Below are 17,361 nucleotides of genomic sequence, written 5' to 3'. Positions count from 1 at the left end.
AATCTACATTACACGTCTGTAACAGATACAGTTTAGCGTGCATTTCAGCTTCGAGAGAGAAAAAAGAAAGAGAGAAAGAAAGAAAAAGGAGAGAGAGAAAAAAAAACGAAGCGGCCACAGGGTGAATAATTACCGCGGAACGAAAGCGCAAATAAATCTGCATCAGTGGGCGGGAAAAAGGCGGTGCGCTCGCGTTTCGCAACGCGGCGGGGATCGCACGTGAAATTCCTGGGACAGTTTGCATATTTTCGCGTGACCGGTATACCAGAGGACCCGAGGAACGGCCGCGGTTGCCTCTCCACCGTGGGAACATCGGTTTCAGACGGTTGTAATTATTAGAACCAATTTGTCCGTCTAATAACACGTCATTATACTATTACAAAGTCGTAAAGATAATCATCGTGTCTACCCGGCTTTGCAAGCCTATTGTTTCACGGCCTAAAGGTTCTACTATTCGACGAGAGACTTCATCGTTGAGAAGATATATCTCTCTCTCTCTCTTCCTCTCTCGTGCGTGCACACATAACAGCCTCCGCCTGGATTATCTACCTCGAGATGATCGCGATCACGTCCACGGAAGAATTGGAAGTCGTAGTATGGTTCTTAACCTTTCGAGGATCGGGAAGTGCCGTGGTTCGAGCCTTGAACTTTGCGTGGAAACTCTTGCAAAAGTGCATACGCGTATCATCAAATTTAAAAAAAAAAAAGATCCGGGAAACAATTGAAAATAAAGATTCATCGGCATGAGATAATTATCAGTAGCAAATGAAATACGTGTAGGCATTGTATCTCGCGTAGGAAATGTATCTTGACGAATCTGAACGGGGCGAGAATAACGCGGAACGTTTAAAATAAAGTCGGGATTGCGATAAATTTATCGTTTCGAACGCGAAATATCTGTTTACCGATCCCATAGGGATCGCCGTTGGCCGCCGCGCGATGAAAACCACTAAAATACCAGATTGGAATTTCGTACGGTTCCACAAAAACTTGCTTTCCCTTTCCTTGTCACTCACGTGTCACTTGGTGTATAGAGCGGTGAAAATAAGGCCGAGTTTTGGGATGCCTGACCGGTTAGTCAGACCATTTAGTCATTCCTCTTATACCGGGTACCCGGTATCGCACACCAGAGCACGACTTTGGGAACTATCCAGATCACGAATTAGCTCGTAAGGAGGAGAAAAAGGAAAAAAGAGGAAGAAAAAGAGAAAAGGAGGAAAAAAGAAAGGACGCCTCGAGGGTTACAGAAGCTCACCGAAATAAACACGTTAAGTAACAACATCGGAATACACATGGGCCCGGCGTACGGGAGGCGTGCAACCCGCATTTCGCGCGACCAACTTTCCGTAAGAAACGTATTTCCGTAAGAAACCCTGTCACAGACCGTTACCGTGAGTTAAATGCGCTTATGCAACGCTTACGACGAGACGTAGTGAAATTTTCGAGATGAAATTTTAAACGAGAGTATCCAAATGATGGACGATTCCTTTAATTATTTGTTACGAATCGATGGAATTGATTTTGAGATTCAATGGAAATGGAATTTACTTTAACGGATACATAGTACCCGTGGAAAATTTTGATATTGTTTCATTCTATTCGGCTATTCGATTATTTTATATTCTTTAGAAATTTGTTAATTTCGTTGAATTACACTCCGTTAAATATCTTTCAAGATACTTCTATTCAAAATTCTCTTCTCGAGCGTTTTGTACAAGCTTCATCGAAGAGTTGGTAGACTGTAGTTGATTCCTTTATAAAAGTAATTTTCTACTTTATGCTGTACACTCTTCGATTATTGTCTCGTAGAAATCTGTCAACTTCATCGAATTATGCTTCGTTAAAACTTTCCAAATTTACCTCCATGCTTCTTGCGTGTTTTATGCAACTGAAAAAATAACAGATATTTGTTATTATTATGTTTTATTATTTTTATTATTTTTTTACCGTTCGAACGAACATAAAATCGCAAAATACACTCGAAAGAAAATATGTAAAATTGTAATATTAAAATCACACACAAACGAATAGAATGAATTTAATTCGATAACAGGTAAGAAAGTTGCTTACATTCGCCATGATGAGATCACATTACAGAGATCTCATTTACGAAAACACGCATAGGGGAAATTAGGTCTATTAGGTAGACAATGATCTCGATTATCCGAATGCAATAAACCTGAACGAAGCAATCTTTTCTGACCTCGATTCACCTAAACTGCACTGGACTAACTGATTTTACTCTGGAAACACGGAAACCAAGATAGAATTATCCTGAACCGGCTGCAAAACTAGTAACACTGATTTTATCGAAATGAACAAATGAAGAAATGCAACGAAGTTTATATAAAATCGGAAATACTAAGTAATACACACCATCAAAAGTAATTATCGAAATCAAAAAAGAAAAAATCAAGAAGAATAGTTAATAAAAGAGAGAAAAAAATATCACGGATTATACAAATTCCTTTATCTTTAATCACGTCAATAGCTAGGTATTATTAAATTTCTCCAATTTTTTTGGTAATAAAAGTAACGTCAATTAACGAGCTATATCCAAAATTTTCTTTAAAGGGAATGTATCCTTAGTTAAAAGATGCCTATATACCCGAACATTAACGTTAAACAACGATATAGTTATCTCACTTCAAAGAGGCACAAAGTTTCGGTACGAGGGTTAATTAGAAGAAGCGATGAATCGTGATGCGCGGTTGTGAAAAATGAAAAGGAACCGGATCCACGAGCAAAACGCAATAGGGCTAGAAAGAAAAAGAAAAAGAGGGGAGACAAGGGACCAGGGCAGGATCCGGGAATGCCGAAATTTTTGGCGCGCTGCCAATGCTTGGTTATCTTATTATGATCAACCGGAATTAACGAGCTATTTATCGAGATTACACGGGGTGATATGCGACGTTATAATCTAAAATAAACCGACGCACCGTTCCCCGGCTTTATCAACCGCTTTTAAACCGGTATTCGCCAAACACGCGATACGGATATCGCGTTGTTATTGCAAACAAGCATGACGTCTACAAAGCACCGCGAAACTTCAACGAAAAATCGTGCGTTCCTTTTGTGGCTGGGGGCCCGCTGCCCTGCCGATTTTCTGTTAATCAGTCTGCTCTCATTGATAGAGTTATCGATTAGATTCGATCGTCGATCTCGGTTAAGCTGGCTTAAGGTGCGATCTCTTGGTTCAGATTTCGGGGGAACAAAAGATTGTTGGCATGTTTGGACGTTTGTCGATATGAAGATTATGGATTGTCATATGGGTACGTAATATTTTTATCGATATATCGTGTATACTGGTGACTGGTGAAATTTATGGTGTATTTTTATTTTGATCCGAATTGATCGAATTTTAATGTTGTTATTAAGTTACAACATTATGCTATGATATATTTATAATTGTAAATCATGGTGTATATCTATTATGCTTATATTTTTTTAAAAATAAAGAGCTAGTACATAAGCATAATAGATTTAATAATTTCTCGATAATATAATGAATATTATCAGCAAATAAATATTAATAAGTACTGGATAATGTCAGTAATAAATAAAATGTAAATAATAAATAGTGAATAATGGATGCACAATACTGCATAAATTTTACTATTTATTTTATCAGTATATATTCACTAATATTATATACATTTCAGTAAATAAATATTAATAAATAATAGTAAAACTATTATAATAATAAATGTATATAGTCTGTATATTTTTATTTAAAAAATACTTTAAGATTTCAACATAATTTTTAAGATAAATTATGCCGTTTTAAATAATATATATTTTTACTTTTGATATATATCATAGCATAAATTATTTGAATAAATTGAAATGCAAAGATTTGAATGAAATCGTTTCGCTCTCCTGCTATTTATTTCTTTCTTAATTTCAATTTGATATATTGTTTTTCCATTTATGTTTAACGGTAGTATCGAATATGATAACGTGTATTGAATTAATTGCAGAAAAAATAAATGGATAAAACATATATATTCATAGCGCTGGAAGGGTTAAATATTTCAATTTAAAATTTCTCATACTAATAAATATTTTATTTCTACGTTTCGCTAATATAAAACTTCCAGATAGATGCGATAGTCACTATTTATAATTCCATCAAGATCTTTTATAAATCCTTTTAAAAATGTTTACTTCGAATATGACTTGGATGTATTTTAACTAACATTTAAATTTAAATGTTAATCAAACAGGAAATAATATTTCCATTGCTAAATTTTTCACAACAACATTATATCTAACCTTATGTTGAAGAAATACTTACATCTACGTTTAAAATGCAACAAATTCTTTTTTCTTACTCTAGTTGAACATTGTTAATCAACTTGTAATTTTCATGAATTAACTACACCTATTCCTCGTTTAATATTCATGCCAAATTATTCTGAAAAGCCTATAATGCTTTTTAACCGAAATTAAAAGTCGGAAGAGATGATAAGTCGATGCTGCAAAATGTTAAAACGTTGCATCTATGCAGAGTACTTAAAGTAGTCTGCTTTTGTAACAAGCTTAAAGAATATAGATACTAATCTGAATGAGAGAATATTCATGCGAATTTATGAATCTGCTCATCAACTGTTTGATCTACATTGTCAACGACTCTACACATAATTGTTCTGGAATTGTAAGATATACCGATAATAATCTACAAAGTGGATATATTATATTTTATGAATCATGTTTTACTGAACTCTTTTGTATCAAAGAGTTATCCTGATTCGAAAAGATAAAGTCTATTATAATTCAAAATTTTTAATCACAATCACATTGATGACTACAAAAATTCCCAAGATTTCTATTAATTTGCAAGTATGCAACGAAAGTATGCATAATTATAGTTTAAATAAAAAAAAATTCCCTAACGATACAACAAATTATTTCACCAGATTTTTAATGAAAATACCAAAGTATAACTAATTCCCAGCAACCTTAATTTTTCAAAATAGAACAATTCCAAAATTCTTATCCCAAAAACTACAACTACGACTCGAAAAATTTCCTTTGTACGATGTACAATCTTCGATCAAAAGATTCCCACTGAAACGATCCTAAAACGTGCATTTAAAGAGTGCAACCACAATTCACAAAAATGCACAAAATTCCCAAAATACCAACTGTCCACAAGCTAATTAGAAAAATTCTCAACAAAAATTATCAAGATCAAAATTGTAGTATCCAAAACCATCGCTCCAAACTAATCGTAACAACTTATTACCCCTTAAATCTGAAATTCAAATTACTGAACTCCAATCCCATCCCCAAAAAGATTGAGAATCCACGAACTGAGAGCCGCTTTCCACGGTATACGCGGAACGAAGAGTTCAGGAAGATTGACGAGGAAGGCAGTGACTCGGTCGTCGGGAAGGGCGACGCAGAAGGGCGAAAAAGGGAGGTGGCAAATAAGACGGAGGGATCGCTCGCGTGGATTCGGCTCGCTTCATTCGCGCGTGTGACGAGGACAGAGTAAAAGCGGAACGGAGTGTGCGACGAGGCGCGCGAGAAATGAGCATACGGAGAAGAAGAGACGGAGTCGGCGGTCGGCCAGTGCGCGAAAAGAATAGCTGGCTGATTCATACGCGAAGTCACGAGCCGTACGTCGTACGCAGCCGGCGTACGGCCGTGCAAGCGTAATCGAAAACACACGAGATGCACACGTTTCACGGCGAGCTTCCCTTCTTCTTCTTCTTCTTCTTCTCCTCCTTCTTCGTCGTCGTCTTCTTCTTCGTCTTCTTCTTCTATTCCCTCCTTCGTGACCGTTTTTATACTCGGATTCTTTCTTCCTTCCGCGAACGTTCTTCGATGCTCGCGAATCATTCGAGTCTCGTGCTTTACGAACTATTTCCCTATAGTTATTCGATGTCTGAGAAGTGAATTTTTCCAATCGGTGCATAATTCAGATTAAGTCAAATTCTATTCTATTATTAGACAAAATCCTATAAACCTAGCAAAAAACAAATATTCCCTGATTGATCTAATCATCGATCTTCTCTCAACGCGTTGGAAGAAGGGAAGAGAGATCGATTGTCGAAAGAGCCGAAAATTGTTTTTATCGAGTGAAAGGGTCGAGTAAGATATCCTATCCTACATATCTTACCAGTACCTACCAGCCAGACGCACGAGGCATCGCGTCTTAAAGGTGGAAAAGGGCGTAAAAAGGAAGGGGATAGAGAAAGTGGGCGCACGGTTGGAATAGTTAAAAATAACCTGGCCAAGTGTCCTGCGCCGAGCTCCGGTTCCTGTAAACAGATCCGTGGGGAGAGGCACGGCAAAAGAAGCAACGGAAGAGACACGCGGCTCGCGTGTACCACCTCCCGACCAAACGAGAGCATCCAATAGAGTCTCCCTGGTGGTCGAAACGAGACGGAAAAAGCATAAAAGGAGTATTACATTTGATGGTAGTACTCACGTGCTTCCATAGAGGTATCTTGACTCGGCGGTGGCAACTGCGTCGTCGTCGTCGTCGTCGTCGTCGTTGGCAACGTAGTCCTAGCCGTGGTCGACGTGGACGACGAGCCTTTGGGGTGCGACACCGCGACCTTGACCTGTTCCTCGCCACTCTCGGCCTCCTCGTCCTCGCTCGCCGCCTCTTCCGGGCTCGGGCGTGTCCTTACGCTTCCAGCTCCCGACTCCTCATCTTCAGGATACGACCACGCTGACATCGGCCTGGCGACTGTTGTGGTCCACTCGACGACACCACCACCACCACCTTTTACCTCACCACCACCGCCGCCCCCCCCGAACACAAACCTGGCCCCGTCTTTGCGAGACGGGGTGCCAATCTTCTCCCTTTCTTCGTCTTTCGCCTTCGTGTCGCGTCTTCCCGCGGATCTATCCGAATTTTCACTTTCGTCGTCCCACGGCACAGTTCGATGAATCGAACGATACGGAGCTGTAGTCCAAGGGACAGGTACCGTGGTCACCCTTCTCCTCTTCGTCGTCGTCGTCGTAGCCTTTGTAGTCGCCGTGGTTGTCGAGTGATTCTCGTCCCAGTGATTCTCACCGACAGTCGAGTCCTCGAGACTCGACGACGTCGAGTCACCACCACCACCGATAGTTGCTCCGGTTGTTGCAGGGAACGAAACGGTGCCACCACCGTGGCGACGCTCCGGTTTGATCCTATCGACGAGGGTTGAAGATCGTTCCGTGTAACGGGGACGAGAGAATCTCGTCGGCAGCCAGTACGGTTGAACGAGGCTTAGAGTAGTTGATCCTCGATCATCGAGCGACCCTGCCGCGGCAACCTGCCGCCGTCTCGACTTGGTCCTCTCGTGAGCCAGACCTCCTCCTCCTCCTCTTCCTCCTCTTCCGCCCCCTTCACCTCCTCTTCCTCTTGCAGGGGAAGAAGAATCCGTTCTTCCGATGGATGGATCGATTGTCGTTTGTTCCCAGGGAGAGAGCAACCGACTCCTATCCAGACCGTCTTCTCGTTCGGCTGATGGGGAAGGTAGTTGCTCGCGATAATCCAATTCTCCCTTCGAGGAACGATTGTGCGATGGATTTTCCGGGTGGAGGTTGGAAAATCGGCGGGTGGCTCTTCGAAAGGAAGACAAGGACGACGACGATGACGATGATGACGACGACGATGACGATGACGACGACGACGATGAACGGTCGAACGTTGATCGAGGCGGAAGACGAGGAGGCGTAGCGTCGAGGGACACGTGCGGATCGGACACCACCGGCGCAGCCGTCGTCGTGCACGTTTGATTGCCAAGGACAGCGACGACGAGAAGAAGCAGGGGCAAACCCACCCCCGCCCCCGTGGTGACCCCCACAACCCCCGGCCTTACAGCGAAAACTCTCGAGGCCGTCCAGTCCAGCTGGTTGTAGGCCGATCTTGTCGATGATGATGATGATGATAACGACGACGACGACGACGACGACGACGAACCCTTGAGATTCTACCAACTCTCTTCCCCTCTCCCCCCCTTCCTCTCTCCAGATCCTTCCTCTTTCCTCTATCCACGCCAAGATTCCTCTCCTCCGCCTCTTCCTCTTCCTCTTCCTGATCTACATCCAACCTCGTCTCGTTATCGTCCCTCCTTTCAACGACACCTGCTCTCGCCCTTAACCACCACCAGATCGGGCTCCGTTCGTATCGACCCGATTCCAGCTGCCTCTTTTTCTTCTTCCTCTTCTTCGTCGCCGCGACAACTGGTCCACCCACGAGATTTCGGTCTCGCATTTATCCCGTCGTGTGTCGAACGTTTCTACCGAGGTATCCGCGTCGCGCGTACTCGAACCACGATATCGCTGCTACGCGACCGCGCTCCGCCATCATCGCGAGCCGTGCCGATCGTTGTCAGGAACGATCGCCGGACGAGCATTCGCGAGTACACGCGCCTCCGCTGCTCGCATCCTCTGGTGTTCCCGCTTCACCGCGCTTCCAAACACTGCGAATCTCTTCGTCAAGCGTTTATCGGCCTCGAGGAAGGATTACGATGTATCTGTAACAAATAATCGTAGAAAGGTTATTTTTAATTTATAAGTTATAGGCAATTCTCTCTTTCTTTCTTTATTTTATTTTTATAAAATACTCGATTCGGAGGATTAATAATCTCTGATACGTGGTGATAAATAATTCGATAGATTACTCGAATTATTATTATGTTTGTTATAACTTTCATCGAACGTATGTCATTTGATGTGATGCGATATTTTTATTATATCGTGTCATACGTATGTTGGAAAATTGACGAAATTAATTATATATGTAGGTGAATTTGTATGATTGGATGTAGGAACGTTTGTCTTCTCGTTTTATAATAATGTCCGCTTTAATTTAACCATGTTTGCTTAACCAATTGCTTAATTTAACCAATTGCAATGGAAATTATTAAAATAAAAGTTTTTATGCAAAGAACGTGCTCTCGTATCAAGTAATGTAAATATACATTACTATTTATGCACTTTCCAAGCGAAACAACGAGCTGCAAATTATCTGTGAAGCGCTCGTGTCTGATAAGGGATAATAAAGTCAATCAAGTAGAATTTAATTTTTATAAATAAAATAGATTTGTATTTTAATATAAATCGATTTAACATTGCGTTATTATTGATGATAAAAAGTAAAAAAGAAATATCATCTATTGAAGATTAACTATGTCAATATGATATAACTATAACTAAATGAATTATGAATCGATAAATAATTAAAAACGAGAATATTAAATAAATATAAATTAAATTTATCGCTATAAAGATAATAAAATTTCGGAAAGTAGCTTTTTTTAAACCATCTGACGATGGATTAAAAGAAACAAATAGATGGATAGCTTGATTTGTTATCATTAAGTTTTACATGTAATACGAATGTATGGATTTCGCGATAAGAAGAAACAAAAAGACGTGAAATGAATTCGAACAACACGCAAGAAATTAGAATTCAGGAAGCTACTGTGTGATATGTCTTTCTTCATCTACGATGCGATATAAATATAATTATCAAAGATTCGATACCATATATATATCTGTTCAATATAAAAGAACAATTGAGTTTCGATCTAAATAATATATTGGAATAACAAGAAATTAGAAAATTAAATATTGATTCCAAAGATATCAATGAATGATTTGCCATTGTCATTTCTATACAAAATCCTATCTCAATCTTAATTCTGTTTTTCGAGGCAGAACAAAAGAACAATAAAGAATAATATTTATAATTTATTTATAACAAAATATAACAATAATTTTATTTCAACTAGCTGAATAAAAAATAATTGAAAAATCATCTTTACGTTATATTATTTACATTAAACATGTTTAGTTACAAAATCAAAGAAAAATCAGATGCATACATCGATTCGCTTAAACCGATTCCTACGTAACGCGGTGAAAATAAAATCACTGCAATAAAGACATCGAATGCACAACGGATATCAAACGTATCCAATTATAAACAAGAGGAGATGGGTTACGAGATAAAGAGGAACAGCTCCGTGCACCATGCACTGTCTTATTCTGGTCTATGGACTCATGCTTCCTACAACTTCCTAAAATACGAGCCCCGAGGAAATAGTTCACGAACGTATCTCGAATGATTCGTTTCGTTCTATGTTCTACCCTCGTTCCCTCCCCTCCCTTTTCGTCCCTCTTTTGTCTCCATCGTGCACGCGCGTGCTGACAATACAATACAATGTAATGAACCGATGTCCAACACACGTGAAACGCGTCCTTTACTTTTTTCTGCAACATGCGTTTCTATATGCACGCACGCATGCACATACAGCATAAAAATGAAAATGTTGCCCCGCGAAACGCACACTTGAGATTTCGAGTGCTCCTTCGTCGAGTCGACCTCGTATCGCGATTTATTATTTACGTCGAGCATCGGTGAACTCCCTATAGCTCTTTATACGGGAATATTCGTACCCCTTGGCAGTAAACGCACGTAATCATCGAGCGAGAAATAATTATTCCAGCTGCATAGGCGGGAACGATCGAGATAAACTGTAATCAATATTCATGATGCCGCTGATAAAAAAAAAATAATAACGATTGATATCTCGATAAGATGAGATAAGATGACTCGATAACGAGGTTCGATCGAGACGATATATCGCTCTGGACGCGATCTCATGGAAAGTTATACAATCATGATATATCATGATTGCGAGCATACTCGTATATGTATTATTCTACGTATTTTGAATGAGGGACAATGTGGAATGCAGAATAATGTATAGGTTAAAGGAATATATGATCACTTAATTCTTAAGAGATAAGTTTACGTTTATTGAGTAAATAATTATTGAATATGCAAACACAATGTATTAAATTTCAGATTTATAATATAAATTTATAATTTTTTAAAGCCGAGTTCACATAACGAATGATAAATTTCATAGATCACGTGACTGGTCTTTTAATCATGGCGTCCAAAATGCGCGGAATCGCGTATCAATATATTAACGGTTAAATATCGATTGAAAGAGATATCCACGAAAGAATGTCCGCAAAATTTATTTACCAAGCACGTTAGAGGTTCCATTAAGCGCAGCATCGTAGGGAGAGAAATCGCTAAAATCCTATTTTTATGAACGGTCGTCGGACATGAATAGTTCAGTCCACTTCTCCGCTACAGGCATCGTCTCCTAGAATACGCCAACATAGAATCACGAAGGAGGAAAAGGGATGGTGGTCGAGAACAGGCAGAGTGGTCTGTTTCTACTGTCCACACTCTCCTAATGCAAAACTCATGTAGCATCGATAGTCGTCGACTTTAGCCATGACATCGGTGACTGGCCGGATAGTCGTGTTTCGCGATGTTTATTCAATGCACTTTATCGAACAGGAAATCACGAACAACGAGAAAAGTGGCTGACACAACACAACCGATGAATATTTGTTTACGTAGAAAACGCGAATCCCGCTAATTATAGTCACGGAGTCGAAGGGAGGAAACGACGAAGACACTATTTTTACGAGTCTCCCGCCAGAATATCGTCCGACTCCGTCTGACCGTAACAAAACCGATAGACGATAAACGAAAGATCAACTGACTCTACTATTACGTCTTATTGTTACAATAAAAATATTTCATCGGTTCTGATGCATTTGACACTTCGCAATTTGATCGAAAACTATTGATATAGACACATCGTGTATGGCTTCCCAAGAGCAACTGAATGCGCCATCTAAGGACGCAGAAAAATTTTGCCGGTACGGTAAATAGCGCCTCTATTAGACAAAGTCGTAAATTATGATTGGCTGAAGAAAAAACGCATGCTGTGTATATGATATTGAGTGATATGGTTAATAAGTTAATAAAAGTTCCTTTATTTTGATATATATTTAATTGAATAATAACAACAATAAGTTAAAGACGTCGGTTTACACGTGTTAACGAAATCAATATCGATCAATCCGTAGAATTTTTTCACGGAAAGTGAGGTTAGAATACAGCACGAGTGCTCGCTTGGCTGTGTCGCGCGCGCGTGTCAGCGAGTGGGAATTCGGTGTTTTCATGAGGAAAAATGTGCGCGGCACGCGTGCTGACGTTCTATTTTCGAATGAAAGGCGCGATCAGGGGACAAGAACGAAAGAGAGATGCAGAAACTGGGAGAGAAAGGGAGTGAAAGAGAAAACGGACAGACACGAGAAAGAGAGAAAGACGAATCCGTAAAGCGTGTATACGAAACGAAGAAGAGAAGAAGCGAATAAGATAGATGTAGGAACGAACTGCGAGGGAAAAGCATGGAACAGAAAGCGAGAAAGCGACGCAACGAGAGCAACAACATTGTGCAAAAACGAAGACGGATTGTGATGCATCTGTATGCGTATATATGGGAGTAAAGAAGACAGAGCACGAGTGAGTACTCTTTGAATACATGGCGGGAGAAGGCGGACAGAAACAGAGAGCGAAAGGGATGAAGAGAGGGAAGGAGACAGAGAGCATACTGCCGTTGTAGTGTGGACACCGGCAAGGAACTCTGACTCGTCTTGTGCTAGGCGGCCATGCTGGGTCTCTCTTGCGTTCCGAGAATGGGTACCTTTTGCGTACACGATGAAAACTCGTGTATCCCCTCGCAGAAAATTCTATCGCGCACGTTGTCGCTCACACTTGTGAGAAACGTGGTTAGGTGGAATCACACGGCACAGTGAACGATTAAGAGTATCGTTGAGAGAAAAAAAACAAACGAAAATATAAATAAGAAAAAAAGAGAAAACAAAAATGTGAATGCAAATCGATGAAAAAGAAGATGACAATAACAACAACAACAACAACAACAACAACGTGCGCAAAGTGAATTCTGTTAGACGAAAAAGATGAAAAGAAGCGAAAGGATGTAAAGTAAAAAAAGAGACTAAACGTGCGAGAGAAAAAGAAAGGAGACAAGCACACGCACCGTGTTGACCACCACGCGTTCGCCGTTCGGGATGAGGGGAGGGGGCACCTCTGTTCACGAGCACGATCAGACGTATACGCAGTACACGTAAAACTACGCGCGGCAACGACACACACGACCAGTGCACGCGTCTTCGCGGCGGCTCCGTGTTTTCCACCGTGTGTAGCGTGTCGATGCTGGCTTTTCCTTTCTCGGCATGGACGCCACGGCAGCCACGCCAAGACGAACGAAAAAGAAAGGAAGCGGAATCGAGCGTGGATCGTACAACGAACGACCGAAGCTCGAAGCGAACGAGCCGAAGATCCGTGGAGCAAGCGGTGCTGCCTATCGGATGGCACTGCGTTCAGCGCCGCGGTGTGCGACCCCCGTCGGCCTTCATCGTCTTTCCTCGTCGCGCCTCGTCTCGTCTCGGCGGCGCTCGTCGCTTTTCGCCCCTTTCCGTCCCTCGAGTTTCTACCGCGTCTCGCGCTGATCCCACACCTCTGTGTACTACCTTACTCTCTTACCCGTCTTACTTGTTCTTTCTCTTCTTCCATCTCGCGATTCTCTAAACCCCTTCTTCCGTGTGTAACACCCTCTCTCTTTCTTTCTTCCATCACTGTCCCTGTCTCCTTCAATTCTCTATCTCGCCGCCATCGCCACTGTCACCACTACAGCCGTCGTGGCTGCCACCGCCGCCGCCTCCACCGTCGCCGTCGGCTCCACCACCGTTACCGCCACCACCACCACTATCGTCACAGTTGCTGTCGTCGCAGCAGTCGCCGTCACAGTCATAGTCAACGAGTGCTGTCGCGAAAATCTGTCTGGTTTCTTGGCCAATCGCCGGCCCAAGACAACCTGATGACCCGATTCGACTCGCCACTCAATCGTACAAATCGTGTTCTGTCTCTACACCTTCTTTGGTCTTGACGCGCCACTGGCATTAATTAAACTGACTTTGTTTGGAAAAATTTACTCATGGAGAACACTCCGTCACGTGATATATGATCGTAATAGGTATGCTTGAATTCGACGCGTGTTATTTCCAAATATAATCTCAAACTCGTTAAAGACCTCGTTGAAAATTCATTATTGAATGAGTGGCAAGAATAGATGCTATATTCGCCGATTAAATTACCTTTCTATACATATATCTGGCTAATCCATTACTCGAGGATTTCATGAACTATTGTATTCAATAGATTAGCTGTTTAACTGCGTGACTGTCATGATAAATGAACGATAAAATTAGAAGTGAAACTCGTGTCCATTAACATTACGCGAGAGTAACATAATAATTTCTCCTAACAATCCCATTAAAATTGTTAACTCCTCTTGAAAAATATCGAAAAAATTATGACACGAGGTGTCAAGAGAAACGAATAAGAGGAACGATCAGTATAAAACCACCTAACACGAATCCTATTGATAGTGTAATAGCCACGCGATCCGTGGCACGCACCCGCAATGTCCCTCCCTAGACAATCGGAGAACAGAATCCGAGATTCTCCAATACAGATGAACCTATGCATATTTGGCACATCACACCCGGCACGTTCCGTTGAGTCACCCTTTCGGTCTCAAGCACGCGCAGCAGACGTAACGCGGGACACATGCCGGTCGTACAACCGAATCTCGATACGGTGCACCAATATTTACTCCTAAATCGAATTGCTTACAGAGAAAATGTAAATATGACATTTCGCGAGGAAAATAAAAAGAATGTCGTGGGAGGGTATTCAGTTAGCAATAATGATAATGATATTCCGCTGTTAGAAATCTGCAATTCGAATTACGAATTCACGTTATATTCATTTGTATTTGAATACAATTCAAATACAAATTTTGAGAAACCAAGTATATAAGTATACTTGCTTACTTGCAATTTTTCCGTCTATTTTTTCAAATTCGAAGTACGTACAATGTTACGTAGAGAGATTAGGTTTAGTTAAATTTTTTCTTGAATGTTTGATTCAGTCGTAGACTGAATTTTTTTAAATATGAAACACTTACATTTTGACTAACTTTTTATTAGAAACAGTAATTTTTATCTTTCTTACTGTTTTTAAATCATGATTTAAAAAAAGGAAAAGAATGAGTAATAAATGAATGAAAATTGAACGAAGACGGTATTGATCGGTGGAATCGATGTGTATTGGGTCAATGATAATAATTTATCAAAAAGTTTAATTGTGGAACGACAGGCACGATATGCATTTCTTAAGCTTTTGTCTCTGTGACGAAAACTGGTTTCTCGTTCACCCTTTCTATTTCTTAGGGTAGGTGATAGTTCGATAGTCGATGCTGTTCCTTATTTAGAAAGGAGGACGTCAGAGATGTCGAGTTCACCGCCAGAATCAACCGATCTTAATAATTCGACGCTTAACGATTTCATGATACACCGCTTCGTGGACCCATTTTTACTTTAACGGGACGTACGAAATAAGATTAACGTTGGACAATATAATTCATGTATCGATTTATATAAGAGAAAATCAGAAAATCAGAAGATGAAAAGATGCAAATAGAATTAAATTTTTTGACTGAAAAGATTCGGATATTTCATATTTTTAAATAATTCGAAACTAATTATATTTAATTTCTTTGTAATAATACTGTAATGCATAGCCAAAATAAAATTAATATTGAAATTTCAAATATCTATTGTTATTTTTTTTTATTGTAAATATATCGTTTTAATTTATACTTAATTTCGTAATCATAAAGTTATAACTTTATGATTTCGAAAAGTATATCATATCTTTCTTTTTTATTAAAAAAAAATAATTTAAATCACTAAAAGTCAGTTCGCCAAATTATTGAGATAGTACTTTTTTGATGCTTCAAAAAAAAAACACACGGGCAATAAAATTAATCCTCCATGGACAGTTCCGATCAGAGCAAAATTTAATTTCTAAATCCCTTTGAACAGATTTGTATTTTATTGCCTGTGAACACTTTGAACATTTAACTAGACGACAATTCTAAATAAATGAAAAGAGTCTAAAACAATAAAAAAAAAAGAATAATACCGAATCCAGATTACTGGAAGCAAAAAATATGTTTATCCTCATTCAAGATTAATCCCAATTGAGCCCAAAACTTGGGTTCTCCAACAGGGGTTCTCTTAGACTGTCTCGTTACCCGATCTTTCTGACCACCGGCCATTCCATAAATACCACAACATCGTTAAGATTTAATCGAGTTAATACCCGCTTCCACATTACCATATCCAACGAGCCTCGGAATATCCTCGGTATATTCCTCGTCTGAACACGAGACACAACGAGAGACGAGTTCTCAGTCATCAACGCAGCAGACTCATCTCGTCGACCATTTGCCTACCGTCGTCGTTGCAGAATAAACCTTATCTCCGGCCTTAGAGATAAGGGGTCTTCGATCTCGGTCCGTGTCATAAACAGAACACCGGCATAAGAAAGAAGATCGGTTGAACGCACACGATGGTGTATAGTCACTGGCCCAGAGGAGAGAACGTCGAACCGAGAACGAATCTCGTCGGCGAAAGGCGAAACGTGTAGGCCGATAGGCGCATTGAGATACGAGGTTTCGCGAGTGGAGAAGGGAGAAAGGAGAAGGGGGAGAGAGAGAGAGAAGGGACGAAAATGTAAAAATGCGAGTTTTACGAGACGCTTGGACAGCAGCATTCCACGGACATACTTGGAACCGGACACCGGGTTCGTGGAACCGGGACGGTCACTCGAGAACTATGCTATTTAAAGAAAGGCACACCGAGGAGCACCCCGTTTACCGTTACTATCAACCTCCGCCGACCTTTTGCCCGTCACTTACGCGGCCAGACAAGTTGAATCACCGTGCCTCGGCTCTGTTGCAATCGAGATTTCATGGTTAACCCTTTAACCAGGATACACACGTGCATCGGTATTTTTATTTCGCATGCGAGCGATGATATCGGGCTTTTAGTATCGTATTAATGGCGCGATGTCTGTCCGTCCGATGGTAAAATGGGAATAGATGATTTGTTGAATATTTAATTTACGATATATTCTGCACCGTTGCAATTGAGATTTCATAGCTAAAAAAAAAAGATATGGTTAATAATTGACATTTTTATTTGAAAATTGTGTATCTATCCGATTCATATTTCGAGGTAGAATAGTTGATTTATGGGATGAATCAATTTCGTAATTATTTTAAGAAATAAAATTTATCTGTAATTCCATGCATAAATTTTAATATATCGCTGTACATTCGTCGAAAAATATGTTTCGAGAATAACGTGTCTCCACACAAATTTTTGATTATTAGGAAAGTAATATGAGAAGAGATAACAAGATAAAAGTAACGTATAGAATGAAGAGAGTAAGGATCGAGATAATGCCAAATATCATTCCCCATTTCAATATCAGCGAAAAGCGAAAAGTTTAAAAATTTAACAATGAATTGTTCGCTCTACGATTTCGCGAAAGAATAGAATTTAACGAAACCATAAAGTGCAAGACGAATTCTGATAAACGAC

The 17,361-nt window shown here is 40.2% G+C and overlaps 1 protein-coding gene across 1 annotated transcript in view; it reads right to left on the bottom strand.

The window, feature by feature from the left end:
* The window catches only part of LOC114577608 (serine-rich adhesin for platelets-like), a 169,760-nt gene extending 156,102 nt beyond the window's left edge, over nucleotides 1-13,658 (bottom strand). The window contains exons 1-2 of the mRNA XM_062080724.1: nucleotides 13,533-13,658; nucleotides 6,440-7,934 (exon numbers count right to left, since the gene is read on the bottom strand). Of these exons, the coding sequence (XP_061936708.1) occupies nucleotides 6,440-7,934; nucleotides 13,533-13,658 (1,621 nt within the window). The remainder of the gene's footprint in view (nucleotides 1-6,439; nucleotides 7,935-13,532) is intronic.
* Between the last annotated feature and the right edge of the window lie 3,703 nt (nucleotides 13,659-17,361).

Source organism: Apis cerana, linkage group LG10 (genome assembly GCF_029169275.1).
Source record: "Apis cerana isolate GH-2021 linkage group LG10, AcerK_1.0, whole genome shotgun sequence".
Classification (NCBI taxonomy): Eukaryota; Metazoa; Arthropoda; class Insecta; order Hymenoptera; family Apidae; genus Apis; species Apis cerana.
The sequence above is the reverse complement of the archived record's forward strand: the minus strand, read 5'-3'. Positions and strand labels throughout refer to the sequence as shown.